The sequence below is a fragment of the Cydia fagiglandana genome, chromosome 16 (assembly GCF_963556715.1).
Source record: "Cydia fagiglandana chromosome 16, ilCydFagi1.1, whole genome shotgun sequence".
Lineage (NCBI taxonomy): Eukaryota > Metazoa > Arthropoda > Insecta > Lepidoptera > Tortricidae > Cydia > Cydia fagiglandana.
The window spans coordinates 10,094,486-10,116,435 of NC_085947.1; the positions used below are offsets into that span (position 1 = coordinate 10,094,486).

Consider the following 21,950-nt stretch of genomic DNA (forward strand, 5'->3'; position numbering starts at 1 on the left):
AGCGCCTCATGTACGATTAAACAAACAGTGTACTGTGCTGCATTACACGATGAGCAGCTCTCATTGTGTAGGGCAGTAGCTTGTCTCGTTCCAGATAACTTGAGATGTTGAACGGTTTATGTGGGCGCTTTGACGCCGTATTAGTATAGGAATTAACTTATCAATATGCAACGTAGGCTCATCTGAAAGTACCTTCATATTATTGTTTAATTTTATTACTACATGTGTAGGTAAGTACATATGTGCAGGAACCTTAATGTTCAATGTACGTAAACAAAAGCCAGTCTGCTAGTCGGGCATTCAAAAGAATTCCGGTGCGAAATCAAATGTCAAATCTCTAGGGTTGAAAACATTTAAAAAAGGTGGGGTCTAAACTAAAAAGGGAATAGCGTGAAAAAGTTACATATTAACATGGCAAGGGTTTAATTGTTTTTGTTTCCGTGTATGAGTAACCCTTTTTAAACTTAGCAGTATCGCCGCCCTCGATCTCAGCAACAAAAATGTAATCATTCGAAACACAATAATGGGGCTATCCGCATACATTATATGGAAGGCATTGTTTTTGTTTAGGCGTATGACTAGACAAGCTCAATACCATACGCGGCGGTTTACAGCGAAAAGTGACCTTAAGTATTCCTCCTAAGATCCTTTGTCCCTTAATGTTAACTGCAGTAATGTTTCCCGTGTATTGTTTACTGACGTGTCGTCTCCATTGTTCCAGTGGCCTCAACTTCCAGGATCTGATCGTGCGACAGGGCGCCATCGACTCGCCGCCCAAGACCCCCTTCATCCTCGGATTCGAATGCGCAGGAGAGATCGAACAGGTCGGCGAAGGCGTCACCAACTTCAAGGTACGATTCGGGTGGTCCGAATATCTTTTATATTTTTAACTCAACTGTCGGTGCTTACGTTAGCATTCTTTAGCACGCTGAAAAAATTGACTGTTTCCGAAAATTGTAAGCCTAATTATATAAATTAAAATTTCATTTCTGATTATGACTCGTATTTCGGTCAAAACCGATCCCGACGTTTTTGTAGCCTGGTTAAAAGGCTAAGGCAAATTGGCATGGAGCTATTTATGGTTTCCGCAAGACATTTTTATTATTGCGTCTTATGGGTATATTTATATGATGTGCACATATTTGATGTACGCATACCTTAAAAATATTTACTTAACGTCAATTATCACACCACACCCTTTTGTGTCGCCGGAGTCGGCTAATAAGAATGACTTAAGCAAGCAGATTAAACCAACTTATTAACCTACTTAAGGCTCAGCAAATAACTCAGTAAATTTAATGTCAATTACCTAACGAACACTCACCAAGGTAAGCAAATGGATGCAAGCAAATAACACGTTTCTATTATAAATATGTACAATGCATGAACAATGTATTGTCCGAGACAAGTACATAGTTAGTAAACAAGTAAAGTGAAATTGTTCGGACTTGCTGGCGTCCTCTTAATTGTTGCACTCAGATTGCGCTATCACTCGCCACTTAGCGAGGTATCAGAACCATATACCTATAATTTATAAATAGAACTTTTACCTCCACAATCACAGTATCCAAGCTATCTTAGGAAATTAAAACAGAAGAGACATGCTTAAAAGCGTCAGTGTCAGACAGAGCAGAGCATCATCTGCTACGACCTCTACGAATGAAAGCATGTATGCAGCAGAACTCAACAATATAACTTAATTGCTACCGGCTTGCCTATTTTAATGAAATCCAGCCGTATAACCTATATACTTTGCAAAGAAAATAAAGCATATTAGCTCCGGCTTGCCTTACGCATTATTGCCAATCTTCATTGTTGCCTTGTCCCTCGTGCAGCATCGCCACGCGTGGGGGACCACACTTGCATATTTACTCCAAGTCGGTGATAAATCATAATCAATAAGCATACTAATACCACTTAACATCACCTAACAAGTTGTGGTAGATTTGTATATAGTCATACTGTTTAATCTGTTTATTTACTTAGGAATATTTTTTCTCACTGCATCCACGATAACAAGTTTCGCTCTTAATTATTTCATAAACTGGTGGCAGCGAATGAAGAATTAAGTCCGCATTTTGGTTATTTGTTTTGCGTAATATAGCGTAGAAGTCGATACCTATCAATATTATCAATATAAGCAACTAAAGCAACCTCGTTTTATACAGATATTTTGTCGGTTTTTTCTAATTTAAAGGCGTAATTAGGTTGGTATCTGTATATTCTTAAATGGGAATATTTTGTATAGGTTAATACCGCTATCGAATATCCAACAATTGTTTGAATATTCGGCAGCAATTTATCCGACGCAGGAAACCTTTTCATCGCATGATAACTGATAAATGCCTAACTTAAATGCAGTTTCTCTCTTGTTATTCTGAATCAATTAATTAACAGTAAAACTAAAATACGTAATTGGTAAAATAACAGGATGGCCGAAGATAATATCAATGTTAGCGGCAACGGACATGGATATCAATTAAAACGTTAGTGCAGCCTATGTTTTAAGATTGTATCTACGAGTATGTACTTGGTCGGTCGTTATAATAGTTATGATACCGTAAATTTCACGCTAACACGTTAACACTAGAAGTTGTTGTGAACATTAAAAGTGAATTATGTTTTACATCCATTATATAATTGTGTTTATCTTACTCGGTAAGATATCTTAGATTCCACTAGGTACCTACTTAAATCGGGTAATGTTTCTTAGCGCGTAACTTAAAAATACAGGCAATTATAGGTATAACCCGAAATTTTACAAATCATTATTGACTTTTATTTAAATACCTAAAGATACAGAGTTAAGTATAGTGGTTTAGTGGTTAAAATGTGTCTTCGATTATGGTAATCCGTTAAATTTGCTAACTTTTTCCATAGTAAGCTCTAGAACAAAATAATTGATATTTTGTGTTTTGTCCAGGTCGGAGACCAAGTGGTGGCCCTCCCGGAGTACAAAGCCTGGGCAGAGCTGGTATCAGTGCCCGCGCAGTATGTTTATGCGCTGCCCGCCGGCATGACGCCGCTGGACGCCGTAGCCGTCACCACCAACTACGTGGTGGCGTATCTGCTGCTCTTCGAGATGGCTAATCTCGCGCCCGGCAAGAGCCTGCTCGTTCACTCCGCCGGCGGCGGTGTGGTAAGTTCACATTTATCTACTCTTACAGAAGCGATTATTGAAAAATTTAGTCTGTTTTGCACAGTCTTTGGAAGCCTGATAGTATGCGCTCACTACCTTGGGATGCTTACAACTAACTTCAGGAGTGGCAGTTTACAGGAGATATGAAGTTATTTTGTCGTTAAGACAGTGCATCATTATGACCTCAAGCCACTACTTATGTTGAATGAATGGCTCGAGCTCCTTTCCTGCATACGTAAATCACTAATAAAACATAATAGAGACATTGAGAAATCGTCTGTAGAATTGTAATTCTCACTTATTGGGGATACTTCCCCAGTAGAACTTAGTCGAAATTTCTCTTTTCTTATCTAAAATCAATACTACGCTTTGCGTCTGTCTAGTTTAACGGAGGTTGGCTAGGTTTACCGTTTCCTAAGATTAGGCACCAGATTGGCAAACATCCCGCGCTGTTGCAATCAAGAGCAGCTAGCGATTAGATTCAGCTAAGTTTGATTGTAACTAATATAGTAGATATCAATTCCTATTATAAAAAGTCCTCGTTTATAAAAAACCTAAGCCATTTTTGGTTGCCCCGAACGCTTCTCGAACAGTAGAAAAACAAACAAATCTTTACCTTAACAAATACAAAACAGAGATTAAAAAGATTCCCGTCAGATGTTTAACTTTGCATTGTTACGTCTTCAAAGCTCGGTAGCAACATTTTAAATCTTCCGAGAACTGTCGGCGCGTATGTGAACTTCATAATAGCTGTGCAAACAATCCAACTAGTACTCTAATTGCTGCTCTAAATTGGGTGAAAAAACTCTTGCTTGCTTAGGAATCTCGCCGCTTCCGCCCGTGACGTCACTCAACCCTTCGCGTCAATGACCTTTACTGCGAAAGCCTATGGGTGGGGTCCAATCAATTACTACGTCTGTCCAATAGAGGTATCAATTTTAAACCAACGGCAATACACTTAATGGGTTTACAAAGGATGATGCCGTAGAAACTTCTTCTCTTCCATAATTGTCCCCTGCCGGTCGCATATTATGAACCACTTTATACGGAGTGTCAATTACGCCGTGATTCGATTAGGCTGAACATGAGAATTCAATTGCGAATGCTGCGGAACGCTCTCACCCATATGGCGAGGACCATGCGGTGTAAAGAGCTATATACGCTTTACCACACGGCTTGAAATACATTTTTTTTATTGTAATGTCCTTGTTCTTTCTCGTTTATCCCGGCATTCATAATCATAATCATAATCATAACATTTAGCCACGGCTTTTGGAAGCCTGGGGTCAGCTTCACAACTAATCCCAGCATTTGACGTACACAGTACTATTAGTTTTTACGAAAGCGACTGCGATCTGACCGTCCGTCTGACCCAGAGGGGAAACTAGGCCTTAGGGGTCATCCATTAATTACGTCACACGAATGTCTAGGTTTTTTGACCCCTCCCCCCCTCCTTGTCACACTTGGTCACATTTAGCAAACCCCTCCCCCCTAGTGTGACGTCACATTTTTTCTACGAAATCGTCAAATCGAATTAAGTAAGTACCTAAGTATTATTAATATTTTATCAAAATATTTTTGACGATATAAATATTAGTAATTTTATAACCCAAAACTGCTTAGGAAAGAAAATTAAAGGAATAAAAACGATTATCGTTTTAAAAACTTGTTATTTAAATGTACAGCGAATAAAATAATTTAAATAAATTTTCGGTTACTGATGAAGTTAAAGTGACGTCACAAAGTTTGTGTCTCCCCCCTCCCCCATGTCACAATATGTCACATTTTCTTGACCCCCTCCCTCCCCCTAAACGTGTGATGTAATTAATGGATGACCCCTTATTGGGATTCGTTTTTAGTGTAATGTAGTGACTCAAATAATTGCTAAATTCCAAAAAAATCGTCCTCTTGTTGTCTTATTCATAGTGTTTTGGCGATTCCACAATTTCAGTATGGTTTCAGCGGTTACCACAAATGTCAGTGTACCCCAGGTGTAGCCCCGTGCCCTGTGCAATAATGGCTGGACCCACCCACCTCTTAGGGTGGTATTACACCTATCCAATTTCTTTGTCCAATGTGTATTGCGTCTCATATTTTGCTTTAATGAGAGAGTGAGACTACTAACATTGGACTAAGAAATTGGACAGGTGAAATACCACCCTTAGATAATTTTTAAAGTGATCGTGAAATAACCGAGTGTTGTATGGACAGGGGCAAGCAGTAGCCCAGCTGGCGAAGACTGTGGACAACGTGACGGTGTTCGGCGTGTGCTCGAAGACCAAGCACGAGGCCTTGAAGGCGAACAACAACAACATTGATCATCTGCTCGAGCGCGGCAGCGACTACACCAGCGAAGTCAGGAAGTGAGTATTCTGCCCTGCTAAGGCCCTCTTGCACCATTTCACTAACCCGGGGTTAACCAGTTAAACCTGGCGTTACCATGGTTACCAGTACAATTTGACACTAGGTTAACGGATTACCCGGGTAATCCTGGGTTAGTGGAATGGTGCAAGTGGGCCTAAGCCAATTAGCGGTATCTCAAATAAAAATTTACAACAAACATATAAATTCCATTTTCAACGGCATTTGTTTTTGAGATACCGCTATTCGGCATAGGAGGGCAGTATTGCCTTGTAGATTTCGAACAGCGACTTGAATCTTGAAACAGAAAAAGTTGCCGGTCGGTGTGTAAACGCCTGAAATCGTGCTAATCAAGCTGCCTATTTCAATATGTAATAAGGTTTCATCTATGTACTTAAAATATCGTCGGGGATAGTGCAATACCGCATCATCATAAATCTTATTCATCATTTATCTTGACTCTGGAAGGTAGGTATCGGAAAAAATGCTGACTAAAATGACTAAACTAGGTACCTACTACCTATAAGTATTTGTTACAAGATTTTTTCTTAGTAGCCGTACCTTATGTCCACAAATTCGTCTGTGTAGAATGAAAATATTTGTGTAGGAGCCATGCTAATACGTTCATTCCCGGGACTCGAACTATCCACGGGACTGGGACTATCTCCAGACAAAGTTTCATCGAGAAGCGTAAGAGGTACCAGACGATTAGGGCTAAACGCATTTCCCCAACGTAAAAAAAAAGGGCTACTTTCGAATTTATAATACTAAAAGGGATCATGCTCCCTCACTTAATCGTAACATATTTTCAATATGGTACAGTCATCAGCAATAGTATCTTACACAACCAGGGCCGCAAAAATATGTGACACGTTCTTTTGGAGCGCAATAAGAGCGCGTCATATATTTTTGCGGCCCTAGTTGTGTAAGATACTATTGCTGATGACTGTACATATTAACAATGTATTAAAATTTCTGAATCACGCGATGCGTTAGTGAATTCTAAAAATGAAGGGATGAAACATAGGTGCTAAAAATAATAACCAGCTCAGCGGCCCTTCATCTCCCTAATCCCTTGTTTGTGTTAGCGCGACGCGGGATTTATTAAACACGATCCAACTCTTTAGCTGTTTCCATAGCGTTTTAAATCGCATTAAAATATTTTAAGAAACAGGTTTAAAAAATGTAGTTTATTTCACATATTTTGGGATGGCAAAATTGTGTTTTAAGGTGACAGTCCATTACCAACGACAGCTGAACTACTGTCCATTTTAATATGGAAATTGACAATGACAGCGACGCGTTCAGTACTGGTAGTGCAGCTGCGGTTAGAAATTGAATGTTACCATTAGAGTTACGAGTAGACCAAGAAAAGTCTCCACGCAGTGCAAGTGTAATTTTAAACGTCAAACTTCTATGAAATTATGACGTACCTGTAAATAACACTTGCACTGCGTGGACTATCAAAATCGCTGCAGACTTTTCCTGGTCTAACTCTAGTAACAATTTATGTTTTTTTTTTTAGTTACTAAAACATTTTAAGAATATTTGCCTAAAACATGACACTCGTAATTTAATTGCGTGTGACTCGGTTACCGCGTCCGAGCTAATAAGCCGAATTGTTCTCGATCTCAGGCATTGTTAATTGGTGTTTATTACAGTTACATATTTCAAGCGCAGCCCGGCTCGTGTGTCGAATACCACCAATTTTTCTTGGCCCCCTCTCGCTACGCGCCTCACACATTCGGATAGTCGAGAGGACGCGCCCGCCGTAAAGTCAAGGTCCAATCATATTGGACTTACTACACGTTAATTGTTCCGTTTATAACCCGCTCCTTAGGGCAGCTGCTTCTTAACAACCGCGGCATTTAATTCTTGTAAATAGAAAAAGATATTTTTACATCTGGTAAGCTCTTTAAAGCGTAAACAAGCCGCGCCGCACAAGTTCAATGGATGTAAATAAACCGATATCTACTAGAGGTGCCCGTTGCTGAGGTAAATGGATATTGCCGTAGTTATTTGAGTCAGAGCATTAATATTAGTAATGGCTGCTTTCACAAAGTCGGGCCGTTGAAATTGAGTCTCAGACTAGATATCTCAGGCTTTTCAAACTAGTTGATAGTGTATTAAATCGTGAATCAAAGCAACCTTCGCTTTTGCTTATAATGGTGTCGCCGAGGAAGTCACTAAGTTAACTTTAATTCATGTCATGTACTAATAGCAATAGTATCCTCTTGGGGTTCAATGTCCTAATACTAGTACAAATTACCTCCAATGAAATTTAAATCTTAATGAAATGGAATAGAGTTTGTTTTATTTCGTTTCGTTCGATTTTAAAACAAAACAATTTCAACTCTATTTTCTAATACGTTTGATTCAAATTCGATTGCTAATTTTCCTTGTATGGTGGGCCGCTAGAGGGTATACTTAACAGTGTTGTGTTGTATCAGGATAACCCCAGATGGCGTGGACATTGTCCTGGACTGCCTGTGCGGAGAAGAGTGCAACCGTGGATACTCACTGCTCAAGCCCATGGGCCGGTACATCCTCTACGGTAAGAATACTTTTTTAGATCTACTAGTTTATACATATATACCTACTTTATTAGGATTCACCAAACGGAAAGAAAAAAACGTTGACACAGCGTTAATGCAACGAGACAATGTCAATATTTTAGTGTTGGCTCTTTTGAGATGAATAAAATAATTGCATGATACTTTTGTTTCGCTGTTTTCAGCGATCATTTAATTTAGCTAGACTAAATTAATTGGTAATAAACTTGTGAATTATACACATTTTTGCATTTTTTAAAAGTATTTTCTCAAGACTTTCTCAGCTTGCAAATGTTATAATTTAAATCATATAACGGACAATTTTATCTCAGGATCGTCCAACATCGTGACCGGCGAGACGAAGAGTTTCTTCAGTGCTGCGCGTGCTGTGAGTAGCTATCTGATATTCACCTCAAACACGAACTAACTACTTAGCCTCCTGAGATCCAGAAGCAATAGTTTTGTTTTTGAAATTGGAACCTTTAGTTATACAATAAAAGTTCAAAATAGATTTTGGAATATGTACAAAAATTTATACGCAGGGACTTAGAAGGTTAATATAAGTCACACAGCATAAAGTCAACTACAGTAACCTAACGCCACACTTTAAGCTATTCGCGGTCGACGTTCAAATCCCGGGCGCAGCAACTGCTTGTTCTTACTAATCCAAGTTAATCCAGAGCTTCTGCGTTAATCGTCGCATGGTTTATGTGTTGAGTTTGTGTGCGTACCGTCATTGGAAGTTAGACAGTATCAGTAACTTTTTTTTAAATTTATTTATATATTTAAATTTACAACTTACGTACTAAACATTTATATCCTCGCCAAACTGTTACGTTTGATGGCGAGATGCGCTCAGTTTTATACACTTAACCTATTTAACTAATTATATATTATATTTAACTGCTATCGTGCAATTCGTACCTATGTGTAACAAATCTAAGTAATCTTAACTGGGCTATACCATATCAATAAATTAATTAACTTATTTAATGTCCTTCGTGTTTTATAACGAAGTAAAATGGCGGTACTCATATGTCATCGAATAAGATTTATTGCCATCCATCCGCGAACATCGCGATACGATACGATGTTTGATCATCGTGCATTAACTAATACGTATTCTGTCAGCTAAAACACTGTATCACTTCTTCATTCATTATACCTATTTCCTAAAAAAACATCAAACACGAATATTCATATTAGGAAGAGAAGGTATAAAACATGATCAATAAAATATTTCTGCTATTTTAGGGGATCCCGTATTTAAGGAATGTGATGTTTTCGTAATCTGGTATTTCGGGGAGAAATGACACAAACTTAATGGCATTTCCGCAGCCGCCGCTGCGTAAAAGACGAAGTATCTTCAGGCGGGTGGAAATAGTAGATAATCGTCGTAGATTTAGCTGTCATATAAGTATTATTTAACCTACCTACTTAATTTAAAATTTGTTGAGTCAAAATGAGTTGTCGTGTACAAGCAGCAGGCAGTTATCGACTAATACTGCTGTGCTAATTCACTTATTCGTTACTTCTCCCAGTGTAAGTTATCTCGGCACATTATCCGAGCTTCGGATATTCCATTATCTAATTCCGTTAATTATCCGCGAAGACCCGAAGTTGGAGCTTCCGCTGTTAATGTATTAGCCGTAACGTACATACATAACGAACTTATGTGCGAACTTATAAAGAACCTCATTGAATTTATTTTGAGTTTCTCGAACTCATACCGAACCAAATTAATAAGACGCAGTTTGAAAATCAATTTTACAACTGTATTACTTCTTAGTAGGTACGAGTACTTACTTAATCTCCATTCGCAAGTATTTCCTATTGTCAGTTTAATTTTACAGTAATTAACCACAATACTGCCATATGAGTGGGTTTTGCGGTTACGCCAAACTTATGCTGAATATGCTGTACGATATAGGTACCTGGGTGCCAAAGAACTTACACCTAATATGAGTAATATGTACAGTCAAGGAATTTAAATTCCGACCCATTTCGTACTTTGTCACAGTGACAACCGTATGAGGTCTCTAGCGGCTTTCATATTGATTGTCACTGTGACAAAGTACGAAATGGGTCGGAATTTAAATTCCTTGACTGTACCTACTATTGAGATAATAATATTAGGTACGAGTATACATATATTAACGTCCTAAGCACTACTTACGTGTTACAAGTGAAGTCTTCTATAAAGTGCACAATCTACTCGTATTATTAATATGTGTAGAATTTTAACCAAAATATTTAAAGTTTTGATTAAGAAAGTTTTGCCAAACCTTAGAAGGTATATTTAATTGAAGAATTTATAATGAAGTAATTCAAGTTCTGTAAAACACAAAAAAACCCGAAGCACACAAAGTTCATGCAATCATAAAATGGTGTTTATAAGATACTTATGGAGTGTGGTGATCATTTGTGCACATTACGTTAGTATTAGAGATATATTACCGGACGTATAGATAGTAATCTACTTGTTCTGCCAGCATTGAAGCTCGAGCCCTGTTATTATCAGTCGTCAGTGCGAGCGTCAGACTAAAATAAAATCGGATATCTCTGTACCTACTCGCCCATTAAAATTCCGCGTTCATGGCTTAGCCTCCATTGATGTTATCAAATGCGCGGTTGCGTGGTACACTTTACTTTCTACGTGGAATATAATTGTCCATAAACTACTAGTTCCTGTGTCAACTGTTAAGAGCTTTTCGCGATAGGGCGGGATATAGAGTGCAAATAATTCGTGGACTTGTTGTACGCTACTATCTATAGCTATTCTAGATAATATTATCATGGAAAATTTATGAACGATAAGTGCAATGCCCATAATCTCTTGACACTTCAGAAAAAATGGGGTGATCGAAAATCAATGCAAAACCGGTTAGTCAACAAATGTCACAAATGTATTAGTCATACAACCCCTCACCCTCATTTTCCACAATGGTATCCCTTCATATAATAAATTTAGGTCACACCTTTAGGTTGGCTTAGCTTAATTTCCCAACTGTGACGTTGCGACTGTTAAATTCGACGCAAAATCGTCGCGGCATTTGAGATATTTTAGTTTAGACATGTTTATTTTTAAATACATACATTAACATTAAACATTTGTTTGACAGTGGTGGCAAGTGGACAAGGTGTCTCCGATCAAGCTGTTCGACGAGAACAAGAGCCTGGCGGGCCTGAACCTGCGGCACCTGCTGTTCCAGCACGGGCGCGCCGAGTACGTGCGCCGCGCCGTCGACGCCGTGTTCCAGCTGTGGCTGGACGGGAAGGTCAAGCCGCTGGTCGACTCCACCTGGGCGCTGGAGGATGTAAGTTGGACTCAAGCGAGCTAAACTTGTTGTTGAAGTGGTACGAAATGAAATAGGTATTTTACTCCTACTACCAGTCCTAATTTCGTCTGCCACGATAAAACATGAACATAATTTTAAGGGTTCTTTTGGACATATTGAGCTCACACGGAAACTTTGCACAGGTCGGCGAAGCCATGCAAAAGATGCACGACCGCAAGAACATCGGCAAGCTGGTGCTCGACCCGTCGCTGGAGCCGAAGCCCAAGCCCGCCACGCCCGCCAAGGAGAAGAAGTCCGGCAAGGACAAGAAGCCCGCCAAGGAGAGCTCCGAGGAGAAGAAGGATAAGGAGAAGGAGGAGAAACCCGCCGAGAACGGAGACAAGAACGGTGAGAAAGAGGAGGAGCCGCTCACTAACGGTAACGGCAACAGCGACGAAGGTAGGTCCCGATCCACCGACCGCATGCGTATGCGTAGAGGCTTCGCATCGTTACTAGTATTTTATGCGTTTATTTGAGTTACGCTTATATTTTAAGTATTTTATACTATCTACGCACGCACTGGCTAAACATGCGTCTCGTTACACAACACGGTCGACATAAAGATGTGCGTACATTTTTCGTCTTATCGAATTAGGTGCAAAAATGTAACATTAACTTTTACGTCGACTGTACTACACTATATTTTTATTATCTTACAAGAATATCAGATTTCATCTCTGTATTTTTTGCGTTATAAGCTTTTAAAGTTTATCTTTCTTTTATCATGTAGGTAATCTCAGAAAAAACCATATAAGGCAATTCACGTTATTTGATTTCCTTAGCGTTGCCTGAAGTAGATAATTTGCTTGCATACTTTTCTAAGCTTATCATCTAGATCTAGTACGACATAAAAACAACGACTCCATAATGGCCCGTTTAAGACTAGACATCGGGGGGCAAATGACATAGAGGAATTTGTTACTAAACACTTTGCTCATAATCGGTCTTCCTGGTGAGCTCGTTAAAGCATATCGCGGCGCGTAGCTGATTAAACAACTTGGAAGCAGCTTTTATGATAATGATTATAGGTCGAGATGACACCTTCGGTGACTATTCTGATGACGAGTCATCACAATATTCACACTGAGATGATTGAGACGTCCAACGGTACTTGATATTAAAAACATACGAGCATGATCCGATCATGGGGATACCATACATTCTATGTATTCTTTAGGTACAATGGATTAAAATATTATAGCTCAATAAGTCAATACCTTCTGAAGACAATACAATATCCGGTCTTACCTATTGAAACCTCTTTTGTCATAGTATGGCGAATAAATCTTTAAGATAATTATAATATCAACACTTAAAAAATGCAGTTTTGCGTAGGCGAACCCAGCGGTCTGTGTCAATAACACAATGATCGGAAAAACTATCATACTCCGACCTTAATCTAGTTTCTAGATAACATAATTAGTACTCGTAGCATGCAACACGTATTGTTCAGTTTAGTTTATAGTACTTTTATATAAAAGTGACTAGCCCTTTTACACAGGGTGTATAACAGTTAATGTCACAACGAAAACATATGCATATTAAGCTTGCCTTATGAAAATCGTTACTTATCTTTTAGGCTTTGGCTGTTATGGAATGCAAGACGTTACTGTTTTTTTGGTGCGTAACGTGACGTAGGTTTAGCCAGACAGGTCATGAGAAGCCGGGTCGAGGACCTCCATATATTAGACCTAAGATTGTTTTAATTTCTGGAATTGACGGCGGAATACCTAGACATTGTGTCTTGGTAATATCTCCGTCCATTTCCGAAGTGAAACGTACATACTTATACAATATCATGATTATACCTAATTATATATTTTATGCGTATTTATGCAAGATATTAGCTATCAATGCATTCACTGCCCACAACCCTCTATAGAAAAGATATCAGAGTACCTATTTATTAAATGAATCGATGGATTGTGGGCATTGAATTCCATAAAGATTGCAGTTTATAAGGTGGTTGAAAACAATGTAACGAAGCATGGACTTGGTTGTGTAGAGATAATAAGTTAATAACAACGCGCAACCATATCATCAGTTCTACATTGCCTATTTAAGTGAAGAACCCATTAAAAGCCGTTTATTGCGTGATAAAGCTCAGTAATGAAATCGTTTTGTTATAAACATACCTACTTTAGTTATCACAGGCTGAGTAATACTATAAAGCATTTGAAGGATATGTTCATTTAATTATTTTTAGCTTGAGTTGTTTATGAGCAAATACGATATAAATACAACGATATAACAGAATGGTGACAATCCACAATATTTGATTAGAATATAGGTAATGGTTTGTTTTAACTTTACCATCTGTTTTTACGAGTTATATTTACTAGCTTTTCCGTAATATAAAACAAAAAAAATATAGGTATAAGTCTTAAGCCTTTGGTAAGTCAATTATAATAGCTAAACTTCATTTAGACTTATCGATTGTTTTCTCAACTTTGTCTACAGAGTCCAAGGACAAGGAGAAGGAGTCGAGCTGAATTGTCTCCCCCAAGGACAGGACCAGATAAACCACCGCCAATTGATTATTTTATAGTTGAAGCTGTTCGTTTGACGCCGCGCCGCCGCGAGCGCGCCGCGCCGCGCCGTCCGTCTATACTATGTTGCCTGACGTTTATTATGTTTCGTCTATATGAATAAGCTTGCATACGAGATTGGTCGATGCCTCAGAAGGGAGCATTATAATAACGTTCGCTGCGACCCCGCGGAGGATCGACCTATGTCGTACACGTTCTTACTTAGTGTTAATCCGTCTATCATTACATTCTTACCTTTTATTTTAGTTCCTGAGTAAATTATTGTACGGTAACGCGATCGGTATAGATACTTCGTATGCGACAGCGAAATTTAAAATAATTATATGTTTTAATCCTTACTCTCAGATTAATTTGGCCTAAGTTAGGATCGTTTCAATTTTTCTACGATTTTTTTTTATAGTTTAACGTTTAAGACTTTATTTTTAAGATGAGATATTTTAATCTGCAGTTATTTTGAATGGCTATTATACCTATATGTAAGGTGCAGAGATGCTTAATCTTTATGTATGTTAAGCTTTAATATTTTATTAGTAAATGTTTAAAATGTGGCCCACGAGACCCTCCCGCCCGGGCCCCGCGCGCCGTCGTCTCTACTCTATCGAACGAACCAATGAAAACGTTACGTGTGATATTTTTGTAGTATGCTAGATATTTTGCGGTGTTTTTGAGCTGCCTAAACATGACATTTTTATTTGAGCTCTGAATCTGAATGCATTTATTTTATATTTTTATACTTGAAATTTTGTAAATCATTTTCTAGTTAAGAAAAGAATTGACAGAATTTATTTAGTATTGCATTCTCGTGAGGCGTGGGGTCCGGCCCGGCCGGCCGGCCCGGCTGGCCCAGGCTGGTCGGTCCGCCCGGTCCGACCCGGTCCGACCCGGTCCGGCCCGGTCCGACGCGGCCCGCCCGGCCCGGCCGAGCGCCCGCCTCCCGGGGAGAGCTTGTAATATTTGTAATACCTATCAAAATTGTATTTTTGTGGCCGTCTGCAGGGTCTTTGATAACTCGGACGGGATCAAAGCCGTAATTTAAAATGAATACCTAAGTCATATTTTTATACACGTACTATGACTATCTCTCTCTAAGAAGCTTTTTATGTATCTTTACACACAAATATCACATATCTAATCACAAAATGCATTCACACGATATAAAATTAGGATAATATTTTGATACAGATATTCACTGCATTTCTTTTTGATATAACCTAGTGTTAATTTATGTACCCTAATTTTGTAAGGTTGTAAGTAATGTTTTACCGCCATAATGTACAGTATGGTTCTAAGTATGTGTACCCAGTACTACACGTGTATCTCCACTAACATATCATGCATGGGTAGTCGGGAAGCGCCGTGCGCGGCAGTGCTCAAGAGACGCGCCGGCCACTCTGCCTGCGAGAGACTCGTTAGGATTTTTTATAAACATTTTACCCTTTTATAACATTTAGCGAGAGCGCGTCGGCGCGCCGTAGTTGATGTAGAGGGTAGCCACTGAACGTCCCAACAGAACCTGCCTGCCGGTTGTGAGCTGCGCGAGGCGTCGCTGGATCCAGACTGACTCATTAGCTTTTGTATTTCGACTATAGTCACGAAAGATGCTTTGGTTATCGTACGGTGGCTTGGTGCTAGTTTCGTCTTGTATTGTACGCGGATACTCGCTTCAGTGTCTCGGACCAATATCTATTTTTAACCTATTCGTCGCTTTGTGTGTCAAATACCTGCGATTTTCTTGTAACGTAAACATATATCATTATTAGTATATCTTGTGTATATCGACCTGTATAATGGTTTAGATTTATCCTTGGATTTCCTCTGTAAGAATAGCTAACTGAACCGATCACTAGGGAGTGTTGCGGGCGTGGCGGCGGCGCAGAACGAGTCCAAAGTTGTTTTAGGTTAGGTTTGATGCCAATATTTATTGAGAGCAGAGTCGCGCCGCCGCGCCGGCACCGTCAGAGGGTGGGTCGTTATTGTATTACACATTTATTTTTATAAGGGCGGGCCAGTGTGATATCTATACTATGAAATGGATAAATAAATATGTATGATCTGTAAAAATGCTTACTGAAGTCTTTTATTTTATTAACCCTCCTCCTATTTAGTTGAATATCATAATATGTATACATGATTACATCTTAATTTGGTACAGGTAAATCGGGTATCGTCTTGGAATAGGACTAATTTAAGAACTTGACGAAAAACGAATGGGACGACCCAACACGATACCGTAAATCGGTTTGTGACTGACAAATAGGTTTTAACACATTTTATTTTCAACCTTAGTGCAATCGGTATAAAGTTGATATTAATAAATTAAAATGCTGCCTTATATTGTTGCTGACGTGCTGAAATTCTTGTATGTACCCAGCTTGTACCTAATATATAGAACTGGCTTAAATAAAGTAACTATGTAAATCAAATCTAGGCTTAAAATGATCTGCCAGTTGAGTGTAGATGAGGTAGTTTTTTAAGAACTCCAATACATCGAGTTCTAAAGAAACTGGCCAAATACCTCATGTACCTACCTATTACAATTAATCTAAAGACGGGTCACGAGGGCATAGTCTTGTATCATTTATTTTGTTGATGGCACTTAAAAATAACAACAAAATAGTAATCATAATATATGTAGGTATATATACTCGTATATGTAGGTACTTTGCAGCTTTACTACTAACTAAGCAATTACCTACTAAATCAAAATCACTTATGGAAGCATTTGGTGTGAACGCCACTTAGCGAAAAAAAGTATTTAGAGAGCATCTTATATTTTTAATTTGCACGATGTATGTACAGTACAGTGTACACCACAAGTAGTTAGGTAAGGTTAGTCGAAGTATATCCCATAGACGACCGCGTAGGCGTGAATGTGTGGGTTGTGGAATTCGCGGGCCACGAAATTGTCCCGCTCCGAGTCCCATAGGAACGAGTGCGACGCCACGAGGCTCTGCTGCCGCCGCTGGGAGATGGTCACATTCACTATTATTCGGTACCTAGAAAAGGACATTAAAATGTAGATTTAAATTAGAGTGATCCGGTGTCAACCATCTTACCCTACATAGAGTTAGTCCAAGAAAAGTCTGCAGCGATTTTGATGACCCACGCAGTGGAAGTGTTATTTTAAACATCTAACTTCTATGAAATTATGACGTATAAATAACAGATGCACCGCGTGGGCTATCAAAATCGCTGCAGACTTTTCTTGGTCTGACTATTAGTTCTATTAGTTCCTTCTCTCCAAGGAATAACATAAAATGGACTGATAGAAAAATAGATATTTACGATACAAATGCGGAAAAGACGAAATTATAAACACGAGCGATAAATTAAAACACGAGCCACGACCGAAGGGAGTATTTTTCATCGACACGAGTTGCGAATTACTTATTCGCACGTGTATCGTACAACGTTTTACAGTACTATTATGGCCCTTTAAACATTTGACATACACACGGAAAGTGCTGTTTCCCGCACTAGTGCGGGAAAGTACCTACGACCATATGTACTGCAAAAAATATTAAAAATAGAAACCTGTCATAATTTTCTTCTTTTACGGCATTGCGTATACTTTCAGCCAGGTTAACGCATAACTCCGGAACCACCTTCTCACTGTACTCGACCTCCTCTAGCTCCGAGTCGAGAAGCTGCGCTAGTATTTTCTGGACCTTCTCGACATTGAATCGCTTTCTTGGGTTCAGCTGATACGTGGGCTGATACACGCGAACCTGTTTGGGTACGGGCGGCGGCTGATTATCGGTCATTGCGAAGTTTGATCGATAACTAGGAAACTAAGGTACCTAAGTATCTGTTTATAAAGACGAATTTACACAAGCAAGACAATATTATGACCAAGGGGAGAAGATAAGTTGCAGATAGGTAGAGTCAGACCAAAAAACGTCTGCAGCGTATTTGATAGCCCACACAGTTAGTGTTATTTTAAATGTCAAACTTCTATGAAATTATGACGTATTAATAACAATTGCACTGCGTGGGCTATCAAATCCGCTGCAGACTTTTCTAGGTCCGACTCTACCTATTACATTTTTATAGATCATTCATTATTTTCATTAAGTTATATCATCATTCGCTTGCCCTTATCCCATTCATTTGGGGTCTCTTTATGTTGTTTATGTTAAGCATGAAAATGCATACAAGTAGGTAAATTAAATATACTAACTGGTTTAGTTAAACTTCGTTTGGGGGCACTAGGGATACGAAATGAGAATCTTCTATATTCACCCGACGGCATTGTTGTTTGCCAGTAGATCGAAAAAAATCACATATAATGCATAGGTATTTGTATTGATATTTACTACTAACGACCAACTAGATTAAGTATAATCTTGATTTATGACAAGAAACATTATCTATACTTATGGAAAAAAATCGAAGTCAAATGTTATTCTTACATTTCTTTTTAGTTTGGTCCTTCGAACCGTATAATATCCGTCATATTGGTTAGAACAAGTTTTAAGTTTATACTATAATATGTATAAACTATGCAAACTGTAATCGGGAATAATTACATATTAATGACTACCTTCTGCCCGCGTCTTCGTCTGCGTGACAAATAAACTATCCTATTATGCCCTTCCTCGGGGCCTTAGGCCTCATTCACACGAGCGCTTTTCACTGCTTTTGACACGATGGCGGCGGCGCTTTTTATCAATCGTTGTTGGAGTTTCAACTTTAAGCCTTGGTCATTAAATCGAGTTTAGAGTGATATAGAATTTAGTTTAGAATGGCAGAGACAGGGTAGAGTGAGTATTATATTCTTTGCAGGGTAGAGATTTCAAACGCTTAGAGCATTTAGTAACTGGATATTTTCGGCAGAGGGGTAAGCTCTTAAAGGCGACTCCAGTTATTAATTGCTCTAAGTTCAAACGTTTCGTATACATTTAAAAACGCTACTTTGTGTTTTAAACGTGACTTAAATACTCTCTGTTTTGCTGTCACTGTTATAGTCATTTGACAGTTCGCGTCAGGGGTCTGACAACTTTAGTTCCATCACTGTAGTATTAGCGCTAGTATCGCACCCTGTTTTGCGTAATCTGTGGTCTTTAGCTGTCAACATCTGTCAACAGTGTCAATTGAAAAAAATTGAATTTGACAATTCTCACTTTCAGTTGTTTTGTAAACTTTGAGTCGAGCACTGCTAATCTTGTGTCCTCCTCCCGTCTTGGTTGAGTTGAGTACCCTGAGAAGCCACCCTCCTCTGGTTTGCAATACAATTGTCCTCCTCCCGTCTTGGTTGAGTTGACTTCCTTGCGGCTGCCGAATATGGCACCGTTAAAGTGTTGTGTTCTCGGTTGTGAATCAACAAGTGCCACACACAGACTATTTTGCATGCCCATGAACGACAATTTGCGAAATTTGTGGATGTCGTTTCTGGTTCCTGTTAATCCACATTTACTTGGACTGTCAAAGGGTCAGCTAATGACTAAACGTGTTTGTCAGAAACATTTCGACGAAACTCAGTTTAGCCAAGGGTCAAGAATTCGTTATTCTTACCCCTGCCTTTTCACAGAAAAGGAATTTATTCACGGCGTCCCACTCTCTTCTGAAGGTAAGTTTGTATTAAAATTATTAGTATGTAACACTATTTTTATTTATGTCATGGTATTTTTGCTAAATATATTATTATGTTATTATCTAGCAATATGATTTTATCAGCGTGGTATTTTAATTTACGCTTAAAATAATAAATAACCTCTGCATATTACACTCGTGGTATTTTTGTCGCACAACAAATAAGAAATATTTCATTAACTTATTTTTGTGTATATTTCAGAATACAATGTTCTCAATGAACATAACTACTGCACAAATCAAGAAGGAGATGATACTGCAGTGCATCAAGTACCAGCAACACTCATGGGCATGCCAGGTACTTATGTGGACAATTATTTAGCTTGCTAATTTGTCTGTATTTTGGCTAGCTTGAGAACTATAATTTAATGTCCTGTTACACACTGGGAGGAGACTGTGCTCAGCAGTTGGACATATTTAGTTTTTAATGATATTGGGCTCCCATACTTGTACGGCGAGAACCGGGACTTACCAGTTCTGGTACTGTATTTGTATAGAAAACCAGTACCGGGAACACTCCAACCCAACAGAAAAACATCATATGAAAATGTTGCTCGATGGTACCATCATATTGCATTGTCACCCAAATTACGTATAGATATGAAGTTTCAACTCAATTGTATAATAGGGAGTGGGTCTAATTTAGCTTGCAAGGTTTGACCCAAACATACATTCATACACATGCATTGCGAGTGGGATGAACACACACTGATAATGACTCTTGTACATATCTGACAGTTGACACTAGCTTCTGTCCGTGACTTTGTCTATGATGATACTGATTGAAAAAACTATTCTACGTCCTATCTCTTTATATAAAATTTTGCCCAAATCGGTTCAGCGGTTTAAGCTAGAAGAGGTAACAGAGAGACATACTTTTGCATTTATAATATTAGTATGGACGTATGGATAATCAGCTTATACCAAGCTTGGTGGGCGCGCATACATCCGTCTTATTGGTAGACTGATGTTTGCATGCAGCCCACCCAGCTTGACCCATCACCCGAACACACCAATTAAATCAATCACACAAAAATTACTAGATGGCCTACATTATCATCATATATTTTGCAGGTGATGTTCATTTACATGAACATCTTTATGCACTTCCTTCTACGAGTCAAGAGGCTGCCGCACCTAAACCTAATGAAGGTGAGAATACATTTTCTTTTGCACATAAACTTTTGTCTACAAAAAGAGAGTTTAGTCATAACAATTACTGAAACTCATATGGCTATGATCAGTGTGGTCTTTCAGTTTATATAATATGTTTCATATTAATAGTCCACCACATTGGTTTTGATAATGACAACTTTAAGATTTATTGCAATTTTTTTTATGTGGGCCGGAGCCAGGACTTTTTTTAGTTTTGTTTTCTGTTTATATATGTGATGTGTATTATGCAATGTAGCTGGCACTGGTGACAAAACTGGTACAATACACTTATCTACACCTAATTCATCAATCATATAATATGATGTTGTGATTCCAGTTACATGTAAGATACTCCATGCAATTTTATGTGTTGAATTATAAGCAGTATGCGACAGATTTCATATACAAATAACTAAAAAATTTAATAATAATATATGTCATCTACAAAAAATTACGATTCTCGCGGCTTTGTATTAAGGTTGTCGGTCTTATTTATTTATTAGACTGTACATAGTACAGTACAATATCGTGAATTTGTACATTATTTAGTTATATTATGGACATCATCATAAATATTATTAATATTATGTTAAATTTCTCTTGCAGCTGATGTCTCTTTACAAGAGGTTCAACACTCAGTTTCTCCAGTAATAATACAATCAACAACAGTACCTGCTAGCCTTGAAATTGAAGGTCAGTATTATTATCAGCCGTTTAAGTTTTGGGTTGAAATAAGTATTCTGTCAAAAATTTCATTTTTGATACATTTCATTTGTGCTTTTACAGCTGACTGTACTTTTTTAGGATTCCGTACCTCAAAAGGAAAAAACGGAACCCTTATAGGATCACTTGTGCGTTTGTCTGTCTGTCTGTCTGTCCGACCATTCCCCCTTTTATTTCCGAAACTACAAGTTATAACATTAAAAAAATACACAAAATAGTTCTTTACCTTTCTATAGATGACAGGAAAACCTATTAGAAATGTGCAGTCAAGGGTGAGTCGGATTTAATTACTTAGTTTTTGATCCGACCCCTAAGGGTTTTTAAAGACATTTCATTCACGTTCCACATAAAAAAATACATTATTAAAAATTGGGTAATGTACGGAATCCTTGGAACGCGAGTCCGACTCGCACTTGACAGGTTTTTTCCAACAAGTAATTAGTACATATATATCGAGACAATTCTAACAAATTCAAACATGATTAGGTTGCGATGTTTTATTACAGTGTTCCTGTGGCCACCTCCTGTGTCCATCATCAGA

The 21,950-nt window shown here is 38.4% G+C and overlaps 3 protein-coding genes across 4 annotated transcripts in view; 2 read left to right on the top strand and 1 right to left on the bottom strand.

Moving 5' to 3' along the window:
- LOC134671930 (synaptic vesicle membrane protein VAT-1 homolog-like) overlaps positions 1-16,006 on the top strand; it is a 35,201-nt gene extending 19,195 nt beyond the window's left edge. The window contains exons 2-9 of one of the 2 annotated variants that reach the window (XM_063529797.1): positions 722-851; positions 2,924-3,139; positions 5,351-5,502; positions 7,951-8,054; positions 8,385-8,440; positions 11,175-11,369; positions 11,534-11,789; positions 13,851-16,006. In XM_063529797.1, the coding sequence (XP_063385867.1) occupies positions 722-851; positions 2,924-3,139; positions 5,351-5,502; positions 7,951-8,054; positions 8,385-8,440; positions 11,175-11,369; positions 11,534-11,789; positions 13,851-13,882 (1,141 nt within the window). In that variant the 3' untranslated portion in view covers positions 13,883-16,006. The remainder of the gene's footprint in view (positions 1-721; positions 852-2,923; positions 3,140-5,350; positions 5,503-7,950; positions 8,055-8,384; positions 8,441-11,174; positions 11,370-11,533; positions 11,790-13,850) is intronic. The other variant, XM_063529798.1, reaches the window with a different exon arrangement.
- A 759-nt stretch (positions 16,007-16,765) lies between these two features.
- On the bottom strand, positions 16,766-18,257 carry LOC134672321 (dynein light chain Tctex-type 5-A-like). The gene is made up of 3 exons (XM_063530216.1): positions 18,120-18,257; positions 17,474-17,667; positions 16,766-16,935 (listed from the first exon to the last, which is right to left on the bottom strand). Exons 1-3 carry the CDS (start codon positions 18,189-18,191, stop codon positions 16,770-16,772), a joined length of 432 nt encoding a protein of 143 aa, XP_063386286.1. The 5' UTR covers positions 18,192-18,257; the 3' UTR covers positions 16,766-16,769.
- Positions 18,258-19,256: 999 nt separating this feature from the next.
- LOC134672226 (uncharacterized) overlaps positions 19,257-21,950 on the top strand; it is a 33,734-nt gene continuing 31,040 nt past the window's right edge. Inside the window, exons 1-4 of the mRNA XM_063530127.1 lie at positions 19,257-19,508; positions 19,734-19,829; positions 20,606-20,683; positions 21,293-21,379. Coding sequence (XP_063386197.1) covers positions 19,289-19,508; positions 19,734-19,829; positions 20,606-20,683; positions 21,293-21,379 — 481 coding nt within the window. The 5' untranslated portion in view covers positions 19,257-19,288. The remainder of the gene's footprint in view (positions 19,509-19,733; positions 19,830-20,605; positions 20,684-21,292; positions 21,380-21,950) is intronic.